At 44.4% G+C, this 18,542-nt stretch overlaps 1 protein-coding gene across 1 annotated transcript in view; it reads right to left on the bottom strand.

Annotated features, from left to right (window-relative positions):
* LOC138498272 (histamine H3 receptor-like) overlaps window positions 1-17,528 on the bottom strand; it is a 412,215-nt gene extending 394,687 nt beyond the window's left edge. Inside the window, exon 1 of the mRNA XM_069622111.1 lies at window positions 17,258-17,528. Coding sequence (XP_069478212.1) covers window positions 17,258-17,528 — 271 coding nt within the window. The remainder of the gene's footprint in view (window positions 1-17,257) is intronic.
* Window positions 17,529-18,542: the final 1,014 nt, after the last annotated feature.

The following is an 18,542-nucleotide window of genomic DNA, read 5'->3' as shown; positions in this document are numbered from 1 at the left end:
AGGGGTCTTGGATGCCATATTGAAAAACATGGCTGACCCGAATCTTAGCTACCAGTGTTCGCAGTTGGGAAAAATCATGGTAGTTTGTTCTAAAACCACTGCCACCAGCCATTTCAAGAGGAAAGGGTAACATTTGACTGTTACATGAGTGTTTAGACACCGGGGATGCTTGTCAAACCCTCCAGTACTCTATAGAAAGATAGGTTGTGCTGGGACTATGAATTTAAAAAGACTAGCAAAGTAAATTTAACTTTACATGCACTGGGAGACAGTAGTTAGTCCCAGAGAATGTATTTGTACATTGGGAAGTCTAAAAGACGTCCCTGTGCCACTGCACTGAAGGTGCTGTGTGACACACAAGAAAAAGATGATGCCTATGGAGTTTGTCTACAAACTCCATATCCAAAGAACACAAAAGTAAAACAAACATCAAAATACATGAACAAGTAAAAAAAAGGGCTCACACTATTTACAGGTAAAAATGAAATCCTAAAAATCCAAAGTTGCTGGGGGTCTCAAAAAGAAAGGGAAATTAGCACATTCTTGAGAATTCTCCCTAACATGTGTGTATAATATCATATGATGTGATATTGTATGATATGCTATTTGTACTGTGCATATACACAAGTTTTTGAAGATGCACTGAGGCAAGGGCGAGGGAGCAGAGGGGAGACAGAGACAACGAACGTATTAGGCCAGGTGTCACTCAGATCGCCCAAGTGCATGGTTAAGGGGGAGGAGAAAGTGCAGTACATGGGAAGAAGAAACAATGACAATATTAAAAATACTGCCCAATGGTGGCAAGTGCAAGGATAACTGCACACATAAGGTGGTGGTGGAACTGTTAGGGATACAGAAAACCGTCCCTAAGTGGGGGGTTTGCCAGAAGGGCAGTGCAGGGGTGCGACTGGCGGAGGGAGGTTGCCTGGTAACCAATGAAGAATCAGTTTCAGCCAGCAAGTCAGCAGGGGATCGGAGGAGAAAAAGCAGAGGCAAACAGAAAAGTTTTGAGGTGCTTCCGCGACCGGCAATGGTTCTCATCATGTTTCAAGGACGCAGGGATGCTGTTGCAGAGGGAGGCCCCAGCCGCAGAAAGAGATCTACCACCAACTGATTGCTTGCTGAAGCGAGTGACCCTGAGGGAGTGGAAGGCGGATGAGGGAAGAGCTTGAGCACAGAAAAATGTAGGAAGTGAGAGTTGCAGGTATTGAGGCCACAGGGTCCAGAAGGCCTTGTGCATAATCCAGACAATGTTGCCCTTATTCTTCGCTGCTATTGGGAGCCAATGCAGACATTTCAGTCCCAGAGAGATACAATCCCTGGGCTTGTGGGCAAGCACAAGGTGCGCAGTCTTCATCTGGATGAGTTGCAGAGGGCAGAGAGTACAAACAGGCAGATATAGAACACAGCTGTTGCAATAGTATAGACTAGAGCAATCCACAGCTGTGGATAAAGTGAGCTTTTCAAACTTTGATTTAGGTTGGTAACATACATTCAGTGCTGCTTTTGGTGGCGTGCTTTTATGATGTAAGTAGGAGATGCATTAGTGGGGAAACAAATTTGTAGTATTGTTGGAAGGAAAGAAGAGAGTTCCTATTTCGATATTACAATGGGTGATACGGGTAAATGGAAACATTGCAAGCATATACCATTGAAGTGCCACTTGACGATAGAGGATGGGAGAAAGAAACAGTAACCTCTTTTGGTCTGCAAGGATGTTTTAAAGCTCTGCTGCCCTACAGGATTGCCCCCTTTGTTTGCCGCAGCTGATGTGGAAAATGCTGTACATGAAATTACCCTACTGCATTGTTGGAAGGGCAGTACCCTGCCCACAGTTCCCTTGTGCTTCCATTTCAGTACTCGTCACATGCACTACGGACACTTCATGGTACGCCATTAACCATATGACTAGCACTCACGGAGATTAATACATTCTGAAATACAAGACTGCTACAACAACAAGAAACACAGCTTCATTACGTGAAGCAGGAAGATAATTATTCAGCAAGACCCATGCCGCTACAGTACTTTTCTAACCACCACTGACATTCTTTGCCCTCTGAAGAATCTGCTGTTTGCTTACTTCTCTTTACATGCTTTAGTATGTGCGTGACCGAGCCACATCACCTTTGCCATTTTTCAGACTCACTATAAACTGTTACACCTCCTGTTAAATGCTTTCTTGAACTCTATGACCCACAGGTGAACCCTTTACACTTTCCGTTACAGTAATCAGTGCATAGACGGTGTGTCTGTTTCACAGGTCATGGAAAGGCAAGCAGCACATCAATCAAATGAATGTGACATTTAACACGCCCATCCTACACTGGAGGTTGCTGTTCCTTTTTTTCCAGTGGGCCTCATGCAGCCAGGTGTGCTGCAGCCATAAATTGGTAGGTTTGCACAGCAACCCACAGAGTCGCCAGGAATACTTGAAATGCGGTAGCGCAACAGGGGTGGTCTTACCAGCACACAGAGGATGCCCTACGCATGCGCATAGCTGTAAAACGGATACACGTGCGCTCCCACAACTAATTAAAAGTGCATTAGAAGATGCAGCCATGCGGCCAGTAATGGAGTCCTATTGATACCTGCTGTGTGATTGCACATACGCCGACCAGGTGCAACCTCCCTAGGAAACCTCCATATTGCTTATATTCAGTCACCTTGGACAGTACTGTGCGGGAAAGATTCACCATGCAATGTTAACAAAAAAAGAAAAACCACTCACACACTCACCAACACTTAACATGTACACCTTTAATTTCTAAGATACACCGACACTGTTAGGAAAGGGAAGGGGTAGCACAAATGGATAGATACACAGAAGAATTTGGCCTTTCAAGAAGTTCATCATGAGGGCAGCCAAGGAATCAGTTACAAAACGTTGTTAATGAGACGTTATAGTTCAGTTGCGGGACCAAAAACCTATAACCTTTACAGAAAACACTATGCTAAAGCAACATTCTGGTCTAAAAACCTATGAAATTCACTGACAAAAAATCTTGTTACAGGGTGTTATGGTTAAGTTGCGTTACTACAAACCTATCCCCTTTACTGAAAAAAACTATGCTAAAGGAAGGGTCTGTTTACAGTGCCCTACTAAAAACCTATCAAATTCAGTGAAAAAACATTGGTAACGGGACGTTATGTTTCAGTTGCCCTAAGAACAACCTAGCAACTTCTATACAAAAACTTTTGTTACAGAGACGTTACAGTTACTTTGCACTAACAATAACCTATCCATACTATGGTTACAAGTAAAACAGAAAAACCCCAGAAATTCACCAGTTATAGTAAGCTAAGCAACCATAACCTGCGCCACCACTGTGCACTGCTAAGACTAACACCTGTGACATCAAAGATGACATCACAAATGTCTTTTTTCATGGCGCAGTTTAATGCTTGTCTATTCTGATATATCTACCACCGCCTCTTTCCCCACCAAGCTACACTCTCCCTGGGTATTTTAGGAGACCACATTGCAAGAGAAATAGAAGAGCATCTCTGCAGGGGTGCTTGAGACTAGATTTAGCATTCCAATTCTATCACACTTAACTGCGTGATTTATGCATAAGTGAAGTTATAGTGCACAGTTCTGCATCCTGAATCACCTCAAGGTGTACAACTTAAAGGTGTGAAATATTATGTAATACTGGTGTATTCCTTTGCCCTTTACCCAAATGGAAAATGCAATTGGAGTTACATCATGGCTGCTTTGTTCTTGAACATAAGTGTGAATTTCGCTGGCTGTCAAAATTTGTTAAAACAAAAAATAAAAATAACTTCAAAAAACATAATTATACAGAGCTTTGGCTTCATTAGTGATATTGTGCCCCCGCCCACATTTTTGCCTTGCATTGCCCCAGGCAACTGAGGACATCCCTCAAAAAGCATGCACACAAGTCTCACCTCCACGCCTCAATCATCGACAACCAACCTTCCATTCCTTCCTGCGAATCACTCCTCGTTAAACTATCCCTTTCCTCTTCATTCTCACACAGCTTCATAATAATCTACAGACCCACTGGCTACGATAGACAATTCTCAAACAACCTCTGCGACTCTATTGCCACCCTTCAACTAAACCATCCCAACCTCACCCTTCTAGGAGATTCAACATATGGCTCGACATTCCCACCAATCTTATGACACACTCTCTGGTTGATGGCCTAGACGCAATTAACCTCCAACCCCACATAAACGGGCCGACTCACTATAAAGGACACACTCTTGATGCCATCTTCAGCTCCCACAACCGGATACACCTAACCCCCACAGCCCTATCATCTGGTCCGGCCACTTCATTGTTTCTTTCGCCATCGGCTCACCCGACCCGCCACCCGTAACCGATCCTGAACCTCCGAATCTACGCAAATGCTGGAAAAAACGAATAATCCTTCCTGACCTAGCTGACGCACTCCTCCAGTCTCCTCCACATACCTGCCGACTCAATAATCAAACTAACCCCCGACGCCTTTGACTCATGGCTCAACACCTCACTAACGCGGCTCACACCCTCTTCCAAACCATCAGCCCGCCATGGCCTTTTCCCTAGATGGTTCACACCTGAATTGAAGACCAGTAAACAACTATATAAATACCTTGAACGCAAATGGCGGAAAGACAAAACCCCCCTGAGCAGATCCACCATAGCCCGGCACCTTCGTCAGTACAAGCCGAAATCCGGAAAGCAAAAAAAGCCCATTACAACTCCCGAATCCTAAACTGTAAAAACACCAGCAAAGAACTTCACAAAATCATCACCGAATTCACCAAACCATCATGCACAGCCACCGTCCCGACCCCCTCACAATCGCTGTGCAACTCACTCTCTCTCCACTTTTACACCACAGCTCTCGAAAGAACAAACAACCTAACCAACAAACAAGCTCTCTTACACCCACCAGGCAACCCACCCCCCATACCGGCCAACTCACAGCCTGCGACCACTACCCAACCAACATTCGACTCCTTCAGTCCAATATCACCCGACTAATTTCTCAAACTTCTCTCTGCCCACAAACAATCTGGCTCTCCGCTAGACCCTTGCCCGGCAACAACTCTCAAAGAAATATTTGCATCTACCTGCGTAGGAGAACATGCAAGATCCATCATAAATGACTCCCTCGCCTCAGGAATTTTTCCCGACGCATTCAAAAGGTTCATGTCAAACCTCTAATAAAAAAAAACTCCTTCGACCCTCCCGAGCCCAAAAACTACCGCCCCATCTCAAACACCAGGTTCCTTGCTAAACTCATCGACCAAACCGCTTATTCCCAACTAAATGCCTTTGTCGAAGATAACAATCTCCTAGACCCTGCACAATCAGTTTTCAGAGCCCGACACGGAACTGAAACAACCCTAACCTCAATCTGGGATGGCCTTAAAAACACAGCAGACTCTGCGGGTTACACCGTTTTAATCCTTCTTGACTTATCCGCTGCCTTCGACACAATCAATCACTCAATCCTCCTTGACCGCCTCCACTCTCTAGGAATTTGTGGAACCGCTCTCAAATGGATAGCATCGTTCCTCAAAGACAGGTACCAAATAACCCTACTCTCCAACTATTCCTCCCAAGCCCGAACAGTCGACACAGGAGTTCCACAAGGAGCTTGCTTATCAGCCTTCCTGTTCAGTCGCTACATGGCCATCCTCCCACGAATTATTCGTTCACACAACATCCTGTGTTACAACTATGCTGATGACACTCAACTAATCCTAAAACTCCTGAACTCAAAACCCAACTGCCAACCTGACCTTGCTTCCTGCCTCATCGACATAGAGCTCTGGATGACTACAAACCACCTCTTGCTAAACCCCTCTAAAACCGAAATCATGGTATGTGGCAACTGCGAACTTCTTCCACACCCACTACCCTAGCCATCTGCCATGGGCAACTCACTGACTCCCTCTAATTCAGTAAAATACCTTGGATGTACCCTAGACTCCGACCTAACATTCTCGTGCCAAGTCAAAAACATCTCAACGTCCTGCCACTACCACCTTAAAACTCTTAGGCGCATCTTTCCATACCTCTCCTTTCCCAACAAACTCTCCGCTGTGCAATCAATTGCTATATCAAGACTGGAATACGCTAACCCCCTCTACCTCGGAGTCCACGCATACCAACTGACTAAACTACAAAGAGCACAAAACGCCACAGCCAAGTTGCTACTAGCGCTTGGCCCGAGAGACCACATCTCCCCAGCCCTCAAAACTCTGCACTGGCTTCCGGTTGCCTGGAGTGTGACCATCAAAATCTTATGCATTTCTCACTGAGCACTGCATAAAACTGGACCTCAATATCTGCAAGACAAACTAAAACCCTATCACCCTCCTCGCAATCTAAGATCAAGCTCAGCCGGCCTCCTAGTCATACCTAAAACAAACTCAGTCAGGTTAGGCGGATCATCTTTCTCAACATTGGCCCCCACGCTGTGGAACGCACTCCCACCCCACATCCGACTCACTGAAGACCTCATGTCTTTCTGCAATTTACTGAAATCTTGGCTCTTCCCCTAAAAACAAACCCAAACTCAAACTAACTCAAACTGGAGAACAGCATCTCAATGACTTTACCAAATACAAGATCATAAATAGCAATGCAGCATCATGATCCAAGCGAAAAATTGAAAACTAATTAACCTCTATTGGTTAGCTAAAAAGGACAAACAAAATAGAACGAGTAAAAAGGATCAAACCAGCGAAGTAGACAAAAAGAATGTGTTGTACGAGAGCAGTAAAGTGTCTGAAATTATGGAAATGGACAAATAAATGTAATGGATAAGAGGAACAATGTGGACGTGACAAACAAAGTGGATAACAACAATTCAACTAACCCAAACTTCTAGATCTTAAATAACCATAAGACAAATAACAATTCATAATCAAGTTCCAAGCAAGAAATCAACAACTAATAACCTCTAATGTAAACTAAAAGACAAACAGAATAAAATGAGTAAACTAGATCAAAGCAGGGAAGTGAAAAAAATTGTGCGAATACAGTAATGTGCTTGAAATTAGTGAAATGGATGTAATGATTGCAATGGACAAAAAAAGAACAAAATGGAGGAAATGAATAAAATGAAGAGGATAGAAAGATGATTATAAGAGACCGATGAGTACACAGACAGATGGCACGGAATGTTTAAGTGCATGGTATAAATGGAAAGTACAGAATAGACGGTCTGAGTACATGAGATGGGTCTAGTGCATGGGACTGATGGAGAGCAATGAACGGATCGAGTGCGTACGACAAGTGACATGAGCAGAACCAATAATGCAAGATGAATGAATGAAGGAGTGGAGCGGATGAAGTCGGTGGAGTGGATGAAGTGCGTAGAGCAGATAAGTTCACTGAGCGGATGAGTGTGTAGAGCGGATGAGTGTGTAGAGCGGATGAGTGCGTAGAGCGGATGAGTGCGTAGAGCGGATGGGTCCGCAAAGAAGATGAGTGCATAGAGCGATGAGAGCGTAGAGCAGATGAATGCATGGAGCGGATGAATGTGTAGAGCGGGCGAGTGTGTAGAGCGGGCGAGTGCGTAGAATGTATGAATTGGATGAATGTGCAGAGCAGATGGCTGCACAGAGCGTATGAGTGCGTAGAGCAGGCAAGTGCATAGAGTGGACGAGTGCGTAGAGTGGACGAGTGCGCAGAGCAGATGAGTGCGTAGAGCAGATGTGTGCGTGGAGCGGATGAGTGCACAAAATGAATTGGGGCTTGGAGCGGATGAGTGCATGGAACAGATAAGACCATGGTGCGGATGTAGGTTGTGGTGCAGATGTAGGTTATGTTAGCGGATAATAGAGTGGAGCGGATGTAGGGCGCATGGAACAGACTGGTGTGCATGGAACGGACTGGTGTGCATGGAACAGATTTGAGTGCATGGAACAGATTTGAGTGCATGGAACGGATTGGAGTACATGGAACCGATTGGAGTCATCGAACGGAATGGAGTGAATGGAACGGACTGGAGTGAATGGAATGGATTGTAGTGCATGGAACGGACTTGAGTGCATAGAAAATCGCGACTTACATGGAAAGGTCTAGAGTGCATGGTACGTTTGAAAGAGCATGGAAAGGAATGGTTCTGAGTGCTTGAAACGGTCGTGATGCACGGAACAGTCGGAGTACATGGAATGGGTGAGTACATGAAACTATTGGAGTAGACCCGATCTCAAACACCTAAGGTAAACCACCATATCACATCTCCACGCTTACTCTCTTCTTACACCACCACTTAACTGGACCACAGCGATACTATGACACCATTCGGTATAGCTGTTCTCATAGCATCATCTGCCTCACACTCCCCATCACTCTCACTAAACACTGCTGGTTACGCACCCTCCAGCCTAGGCATTCTCCTCAGGCCAAACGCAGCCAGAATCGGTCTGGATAAAACCTGCCAGAACGAACACATACTCTTGATCTCTCAACCACCATATCTACCGCTAAGAAGCAGCTATCACACAAATGCCACACCAGCTGCACACATATTTGGTGCTCACACGCACCTTTGACTCTCTCTATTCTCTCTACTGACTTGAACTTCAGTTCCCGAGGGCGTTCAACCTACCAGCGCCTTGAGACGCTATATAAATGCAAATTAACATAACATAACACAGGAAACCAGGCATTAGAGATGCGCTCTGTTGGGACAAGGAAGTGACCAGCTTTTACCTTCAGCGTAACATTTCACAGAGTGGCATGCGCTCTCACCCTTCAGCTGAATGTGCTGTGCTTTTCCCAAGAACTGCGGCTGCCTTTTAGAAGTGCTTCATGGACTCTGAGCATGCTTGATTCAGCTCAAGATGGCTGCTCCAGGCACATAGCTGGACTTTATTAAGCCGACCTTGTAGTCACGTGTATCTCCTCTAACATTGCTTCCCAATGCGTGTGCATGATTTTAAGACATGACTGAATGAAAAACAAAAGTCACATCTATAGAAACGGTCAGAAGACCATCAAAATATAATTTGCACACTGGTTGGATAGTGTATTTTATTTTCACAATATCTGATTGGTAATAATGCTGGTGCAAACTCGACAGACAGTTGTGTGAAAAGTGCTGGCCCTGTGCACAATTTCCTGTCATCGGTGTGATTTACGTAATAGGACCTATTTGCTAACTCTTGTGTAATTTGTATACACTTTAGAACATACACTGGTTGTTTAGCATAGTAAAATAACGTCCCATGCACTGTTTATTTTTTACAATCAATGTCTGATTGACCCACAACATGATGGTTACCAGCCCGACACAAATGTACCTGCTGTCGTTCTGTGCACTGCGTCCGTCAAAGTTCCTTCCCTTTGTCCGAATGGCCACCATGGAAAGGGAGACATTTAAATACGTTTAAAGTCCCTTCGCAACATTTCATGGTGCCCATTTTCATTGTTTACTTTTTAAAATATCTTTTTCATTGCCATCATGGAAAGAGAAAAGGAGCTACGTGCTGTCCCTTCTCCACTATACATGGCGCCCATTTTATTTTTTTCTCGAGTATCCTAATGGTTTCCTGCCTATTTCTATAACTGGAGAAAAAATGCGGTTAGTACCCCGGTACAACGGCCTGGGTACTAATAGCAATAGAACCCTCGGAGGGGGCATTACTGGTCTGGTAAACATGTAATTCAAAAGATAGTAAAATTCACAACCTACAACCATTTCCAATAAAACTGAGTCAACATAAAATATGCATATATGATTCTAACACAATATTTCAAACCCCTGTTATGACATCATCCCACTTTTTTTGTTGTTGCAAAAAAACAAAGCTAACTGCTTAATCTCTAGGTAGTCAGATCAGAGAACTTTGTCAAGCTCTAGTGCATTTAAAAAACCAGTAATAGCAATTTGCATTGAAATAGAGGATGAGGACAACAAAACAGACCAACGGTCATATCTTCAAGTGACCCAATTTATTCATTATAGATTGGGTGGAATCCGATTTGGAATGATGTAGCTCTCTATAATCATTTGATCTTGTACCAAATGGGTCTTATCTTCAACATAGGAATTTATTACAGGAACTAACAAATCACTTCCTTGCACAGCTCTCTCATCAGCTGCATTTGATAGGTTAACCACTTCAGCAGAATAACTTACCATCCTGTTATCCAGTTTGGAATTGGATTGAATTATTGGTGGTGGCAAGTTAGACAGCATTTGTGGTAACCTACTGTCCAAAAAGGTGTCTATGGCTTTTTTGATATTCTCAATTGAGAAAGCAACACCCTGATCCTGCAATGGCTTTGGGTTAATCACTACTAACTGGGGGACTGATTGAACATCCCTAGCATATTTAAAATCCAAATCTTTGTGTGCTGACTGTTCAAGTGCATTGACTAACGCATTCAGTGGTGCATAATCTATTGATTTAAGGTTAGTCGTTACTAGGACTGGCAAGATGTTTGGCGAGGGCCGTGAATCTGAAGTGGTGCCTGTGCAAATTGCAGCAGACACCAACGGCACCATTTGCATTGACTTATTGGTGTGGTTTTTTGTGGGAACCGTCAGTGCACGAAAAAACGTGGACAAACCATTTCTTGTATTTTTCAAATTACTTCGATTTTTTTTAAATGACCCGTTGCTGTCTTTTTAGAAATGGCACCAGCCGCCATTTGGGGTTGTCTCACTAGGTCGTTATGCATTACATGTGATTTTGAGAGAACTCTTGGGTCCTTCTCTACTAATTCAACACTGGCCCAGGACATATTTATTTGTTCATCACGAACGACAATGATGGGTTCTCCTACCGGCCGAATAATGTGAGGAATTCTGGGGAGAAGTGGAATGATTGAAGAGTCCGCAGCTAGCAAATCTTTATCTTCTGTATCCTGATTCAATACTCCTGCCTTCTGTACAAGAAGATCAACTAGCAATGGCATATCTTTACATGCTGTAGTTATTCCAATCGCAAGTGGCTCAAGGTGAGGTGATGGCGACGACACTTTAGCCTCTAAGGATTCAAAGAGTCTGAATAACCCCAGCAAAGAAGTATTGATGGCTGCAAGCGTTAATTAAATCATGGTGGGATTCAACTTAGACACTGCTGGAGTTTCAGGGCAGCTTCTTAGCTGCAGAGTTGGATGTACATAAGATAAAGAATTAGAACGAGCTGACAGTGTTGAAGAGTGGTTTGAATTCGCTGACTGCATGTCACTGCAAATTGAAATCGGTGATTCGCACTGACTTGCAAAGATAGACATTTCTGAAGCTGCTTGACTGAAGACAGATTTAACATTGCATCAGCTTTTGGAGTAGATAGTTGGACTGTCACCTCGCTATCAGCAGAATGCAAAAATGTTTGAACAGAAAGCGTACCATGGAGAGGGAAGGAGCTCACAGAACACGATTTACTGTGAGTCCATTTTTTGTGCAAAAGAGCTCGCTCACCAAACCTGGACGCGATATTGTGCTGGCCAAATCTTGGAATCCACCCACGGAGCGCCACAGAGCGCGCAACCTGGGAATTCACAGGGCAGCCAAGAGTACAAACAGGTTTGGCAACAGGAACAGGGGTGAATATAATGGACTTGTGGGCTCTATGAGTTCCACCTGGGGTAAGCATTGCAGTTGTTTTGTACGATGTTTCTGGCATGCACATTTTAAGTCTATAGCTAGACAATGTCATGTGCTTTAATCAATGTAGCCTCTACCCACCTGCAAGAAAAAGAAGCATTAGGCAAAATATACTAGAGTTGTAATTAATAGTATCCCGCTAATCCGCGCCTTCGCGGCTAAGCGGTCAAGCAAGATGCTTCATAAGTTGCTTCCACGAGTGTGCACAAGCCCGCACGTATTAGTAGAACGTTGCTTTTTTTTTACCTATGACAAAATACACTTTTAAGTAGAGCAAAGTTCATGTTAAAGCATGTGGTATAAGTCACCTCAGAGTTGCTGTAAAAGCAACAGCACAGCAGGACACAGGTCCAACAGAGTCCCAACACGGCACAGGAGAAAAGGAGCAGACTCTCCAAGTGGACAAGCGAGATGCTTCACGAGGTTCTTCCACGATTGCTGCCTAGTGGGAAGCCCCTTTTTAACAAAAGAGTCATAAATCACAGCTCCGTGGAGCTTCACAGAATTAAAATGCAATTGGCAGCCTGGCAATCTGGCACATACCTTGAAACCACAGAAACCACTACTGTTGCTACTCCACTGGCTTCTGAGTCTTTAATCTCAGACTGCTGACCCACAGGCAAGATAAAATCAGAATGTATTGACTGTAAACCGGACAACCGAACACAGATCTTAAAATAGGGTCAGTCTGGACTAAATCCACATGGGTTACAACTCTACATACAGCAATGACACATGAGCTATTTTTCTCCTGGGTGGAATTTGGTGGCAAGGAGACGTTATTTGTAGACATGTATGTAAGCGTCTCCCCGCCACCTCATTTTGGTCATTTGCACAGAGGATTGCAAATGCGTATGGCGTATGGCACATGTGCACTCAGCAGTGCAAATAAATAAACTCTGCCTAACATCCTTGCATGGCAGCAGCATTTACAATTACAATTAATTGTTGCCTTACGTGCACCCATGGTATGCAGCATTTAATTGTAAACGCGCATGGTAGGCAGCATGTACAAGGGATCTTTATGCAGTGTACCTGCTTTGTGTTGGCAGATGAAGACGTGGGGCTCCATAGGGATCCCGGCATTTGCACCGGCATTTATATGGCTGTGAATAAGGAAGGCGGAGGAACCGCAAGTTGCATTCTACCCCTCCTCTCCACCATAGAAACATGAGCTCCATAGTTTTTTTTACAGACGCCTGCACAGCTTACAGGGCCAGTCATTCATATATTATGATGTGGGTCTCCTTGGTCCTTCAAAAATGAAAAGAAGGTGTTTTGAAGTATTCAGTTTTAGACAGTCGGTGAGATGTTAATGCACATGTGGCTGGACTCAGTGCCAAACTGTGAGGCACCAGTGCCATGTGTATGACCACTCACATGTCTTCATGCATTTAGTGTTGCACGGAAAGGTTTGCGTTGCTCATTACCGAATTCAGTGGATAGTTGCTGGCCTCATGAGCACGATGCACTTTGAAAGCGACTATTGACGGTGAATGGTTAAGGTTTTGTGAATATTATGCAATTTGAAGGCATGGTTAACTGGCACCGCACCTAGGGAACAATGTAATTGTTTTCAAAGATAAGTAACATTGCTGTTTGCATGATACAGGGTCTCTATTCAAGTACATTCAGGATACCAGCTCTGGGCGAGTGACAGGAAATACCTGTGTAAAACCGTGGCCGCTTGTGTGCCATTCCCTGCCTTTCTTAAAACCTAATTTGATGTATGTTCGTGTATTATCCAAATTGATTGTATACACACACATGTTCTCATTTATTTTTTTTAATGTATTTTATGGTTTAAAGCATGGACCTAGCTCGAGAGCAGTGGAGCGGTGATGTACATAGCTTGGGTTGGCATCTTTTAACAGTAGCCCAGTACTGAGCAGCTTGCATGCTTGTTCAATATTTATAGCTGTTAACTCAGCCAGTGTTGACCACTACATGGCGGGGGCTGCATCATAGAGTCCATCCACTGAACCAGATGAGATGACCTGTCAGAGAAATATTGTTGGACGTAATGCGATTGTTATAATTTGAATGAGCGAGGAGTAAAAAGTCATTTAACCGATGAGGCGGAGGAGGGTGGGGCGATAGAAACAGATCGAAGGGACATAGGACATGATTCGCAAAGCATTTTTAAATGTGATTTTCCCATTTAAAAATGCTTTGTGAATCATGTCCATATTGTTACATTAGTGTCCCTTGTTCGTATTAAAGGCTATACAAGGTCACAAGGCAGACCCTGATTTTGAAAATGGTATCATTTTTTATTTGGGGATACAGTGTAATTGCTAGATTCTATAAATATAAGACGCACACCCAAGCTCACCTCCTGCGCCCAGTCCCTTGGGTTCCACATCGACAAACACCCCTCCTTCAAGAAAGACGTGGCTAAGAAAACTCGGACAGCTTCGTATCAGCTCTCCCTCCTGTGGAAAGCCAAGTCCTTGCTGCCTCCGAACACCTTTAGAATCACTGTTCGAGTACTGGTCCTATCCCACCTGGATGGGTGCAATGCCCTCCTCAAAGACCTCCCGTTGTACTATCTTGTGCCCCTGAGAAGTGTCCTACACATGGCCGCACGCCTCATCAAGGGTCTGTGCAGAAACGACCACATCACCCCAGCCCCCATCGACCGTCAATGGCTCCCACTGCATTCATGTATCACCCTGAAATATTGCTGCATCATCTATAAGGCAGTCATCTATAATGCAGTTGCCCTCATGGGCGTAATTATAGGGGGGACAGGGGTTTTTGCTCCCCCCAACTTCTGTGGCATGCCCTTTTGTCCCCCCCATCTTTTCGAGGAAGGGCAAGGGGGCTGAAATCATCAATTATGGAATTGGGACAGCGCAAGCCCGGCTGGGGTGCCCAGCAAGGCTTGCGCTGTCTCATTACATAACGATGAGATGCCTGGCAGCCATGCTGCAACAAATTCAGGGCTGGGATGCCATGCATGGCTCAGTCCCTCACCCTGGCTGGCCTGACTCAATGTCAGCAGCCAGGGTGCTCAACTGGGTGTTGCAGGGACTGGCGCCTGTGCTGCCACGCTAGCAGCAGCACTTCCAGGGGCCGCGATGCAGGGAATCGTTTTCCGGCTTTGTGTTTGTGCGACACACAGACAGGAACTAGGAAGCTCATTCAGCTTGCTGGTTTCTGTCTGGAGGTGCGTGAGTGCGAAGAGGTTAGGTCGGTGTAACATTAGACGTTGCCCGGCATTTCAAAGCAGAGCATATATTTATTAAGGTTTTGCTTTATATTTCATGTGCTTAAATCATTACTTATAGCAATGCCTTGGAAGCAAACCACATTACATAATAAACTAGCTTTTCATAGTAAACTAGCCATACACTATATACATTGTCATAGAAATGTATTGAGGATGCAAAGCCACAATAGCATCATGTAGATAAATGTGAGCCTAACAAATCCCCCTTGTGATTTAAAGCCATAGTCATTATTTCATGCAACATGCATGCAACATTATGCACCCTTCTCACTTCAGATCACTCCCACCAATTCACATTTCTAAAGGGACAAAAGTACCTGCTAATAGTACCCACCTCCCTCCCATCAGTGCCTAATGGCTCACATTGTAATGTTCTGTTGATACAGAGCAACATGAGGACCTTCTGCTGCCGGAGCTCCTTGGGACAATGTCCTGGCAGCAGGACACCTCTACCATTCGGAACGGGTAAGGTGTAATGCTGCCAGGACAATGAGCGTGCTGAACAGGAATTGCTCAGCACACATTTTCCTCCCAGACACTGGCTCTTTAAAGAGTCACGGGGGGGGGGAAGCTTGCCCCCCGCACCCCTTGCCTCTCCTGGCTTGTTACTCCACTGCTTGGAGCCATTTGAACACATGAAAACATACCTTCATTTGAATCTGTCAGAATCTTGTAGAAATAATCTATCAGCACGTACACATAAAAGGTGTGGTACAGAACCCAGGTTTGGAGATATATGACTTTTAGAAATTGATACCAAGTAGCTTCTGCCTTTGAATGAAAGGAAACATCAAGGGAATTTCTGACATTCCAATGAATCTGTTCCTTTCGGCCATGGCTTTATTGTTGGGCTAGGTCAAGTCAATTTAGCCCAACATTTCAGGGATAAAGGGGTGATTAAGTCTGGTCTGCTCAATGGACGTTGCACCACTGTATCCATGTGTTATTGTATATGTACATATGAATCTTGTGTGCACACAGTGTATGTCAATGGAGGTGCCTGGTGCATATGTATGTGAGTCAGAGTGTATGGAAGCATATGTGTTGACTGTTTTGTCTGAATGAATGATAAATAATGCATTGTTTGTATGTTCTATTGGAATTAAGTTTGTGAATGTTATGTTGGGTCACTGGGTGCATGGCAGGTCGGCTGAAGATGTGTGAGGGCCCAATTGAATTTTAAAGATAGGCCACCAGTCTTATGAAAGTTATAACAGAGCGTCAGCAATGGACTCTTGTGGTGTAGTAGTCTAGTGTTATCCTTCAGGGATTTTGGTTGTTTGACCGAGGTACAAAATCACTGCGTAATTGACCATAGTCATTTTCACTGTGAATACGTTTTTACCTCGGTACAAAAAAACAAACCCATGCCCCCTCAAACCACCAGTACAACCACATATCCCCCCCTAACTACCTTTTCTCCATCCGCCGCCTCTCCTGTACTCTGCAGCGTCAGATCCATCCATCTAACGTGGGTCAGATCTGATGCTGCAGGATCCCTTTTTCGTCTTTTTTTGTTGGGTCCCCTGCCACCAATGCTGAGGAAGTGGGGGACATCCCCGCAACCACCTAAGCCAAAAATAGCAACCATTTCGAGTGTGGGACAACCCCGCAACCTCAGCTCTTCATGTTTGGTATCTTTGGCTTCGAACCAATGGTGGTGACCGAATTCAGTCAAATCTACCATTCGGCCAAATTATTTCAAACAATTTCGCTGAAACAATCCTTAAGAGCCACCATCCACCCTCCCTCCACCCCACCCCTGTCCCCCCCAACATTTTCTGCAAAGTTTCTCCACTGGTTGCCCTCAAGTCACTCAGCTATATCGCAGAGAAACTCAGCATCTCTGGCAGACAGTGCACCACCAGAAGCCAGGACTCAAAGCTAGGTCCGCGCTCAATAAATACAAAAATAATAATAATTATTATATTAATAAAAGCTGACTTTAATTTTCTTACCTCGAATGCCTCTCGATTGATTTGTGTAAAACATGACAACTATGCATTTAAATTACGCAGTGAAAGTGTAGTTCATCCTTCTTGAATCTCGCAGGAAATTAAGAGCTTTTGCAATATTCCAATTTTAGGACAGAGCAATTCCTGGCACAGTGGTATTCCACTGGCATACATTTCATATAACTACTGATGTGTTCCTTTAAAATTCAATAATACATTCATGGCCTAATGACTAGTATCACATGTTTTCAAAAGGGCCATCTGAAAAGGGTACTTAACAGGATTGCTGTGATCAGATACAGTCAACTCCTATTAAAATCTTACTGCAGGCCTGTGCGGATAACAGAAGACCTATACTCAGTTGTGCATTCTAAGAACAGATTCTGTCACTCATTTACTAAAGATATATATTTAATGTTGGTACAGAGTAACACCCGGATGTTAGAATCAACAAATAATGCATACTACCTTACCTACAAAAAAATCACAAACGGCCAAATTAAGAAGGTAATAGCAGCTGTAGGTTCTCAGCCGTTTGTCCACTATAAACGCCACAATCACCAGAGTGTTTCCCAGCACTGCGGTTACACTGGAGACCGAGAGCAGGACTACGATGATAATGGATGGGATTACAGGGCCATTGCCAATGGCAGTCAGTGAGAGGCTCCCGTTGCCCTCCAATGGAGGAGAGGAGTTGGAAAACAGACACAAGTGTTCGCTGGTGTTGCAGAATAAGCTGTCCATATTGGTAAACAAAATGAGCACATAGGTCTGAGGCGATCTCTCGAGCCTCAGTGCCACTCAAGCAGTGCAGCAACCGTTATATAACCTTTATATAAGTTGTTGATGACATGCAATTAAAAATGACACATTCCCTTGACATCTTGTGATGAACTGAACACAACAAGTACTCTCTTAGGTGGTTTGCCCAATCTATTGGTTTATGTATGATTAAACGAGCACTGCCATGCAAGAGGGACATTGAGCACCTGCACTCAGTGTGAGGAATTCGACCATCCGCATGGTGGGCGTGCATTGCATGAGCTGTTTGAAATTTGTAATTAAATGAAATGATGGTAGACCAACCTTAGGAAAATGGATGTTATTAATCCACAGACACTTTCCTATGCTCACACCACAACAAACACATAGACCCATATACTCTGGGTGGACACAGCCTACAGGTACAGTCCGCCCTGTCATATTTAGTTGGAATGGGACAGCCCGGAGTTCACTGTCTCCGGAGGGTAACTCAGGGGCAACGTGCTTGCCTTGGAAGCAAGACAACATGGAGCACCACAGGTTCGATCCCGGGGTCCGCGCTCAAAAACCTCTGGGTATTAAGCGCTTTATAAATAATCATATCATATCACCATGTCATCTCCAGGAAGTGGGAGGATCAACCTTCCCCTGCCATGGCCAGCCTGATTAACTAACAATGCCTCCATGGATCGTCCCTACTCTTTTATTAGGACTTGCAATGGCGATTAACATACTAATAGAGTGCACTTCAAACAGACTCACATAGTGTCTGGCTGTAGAGGTTAACAAAGGAGGCAGGAATCCCAACAACCTTTCATATGAAACTGTGTCAACCTGAAGTCAGCTCACACACTCAGTATCAATGACAGTGAACTGTAATGTGAGGGGCTTCAGATTACAGTAGGCCCCCCGCAGTAGGGGGACCCCATTCATAAGGTATGAGAATGTGGTTTGCAGGAGCCAGAGAGTCTGGTCAGCTGCAACTTCAAGGGCGAC

Source organism: Ambystoma mexicanum, chromosome 5q (assembly GCF_040938575.1).
Source record: "Ambystoma mexicanum isolate Mex_15411 chromosome 5q, UKY_AmexF1_1, whole genome shotgun sequence".
Classification (NCBI taxonomy): domain Eukaryota; kingdom Metazoa; phylum Chordata; class Amphibia; order Caudata; family Ambystomatidae; genus Ambystoma; species Ambystoma mexicanum.
Note: the sequence above shows the minus strand (reverse complement) of the source record. Positions and strands in the feature narration are given on the sequence as shown.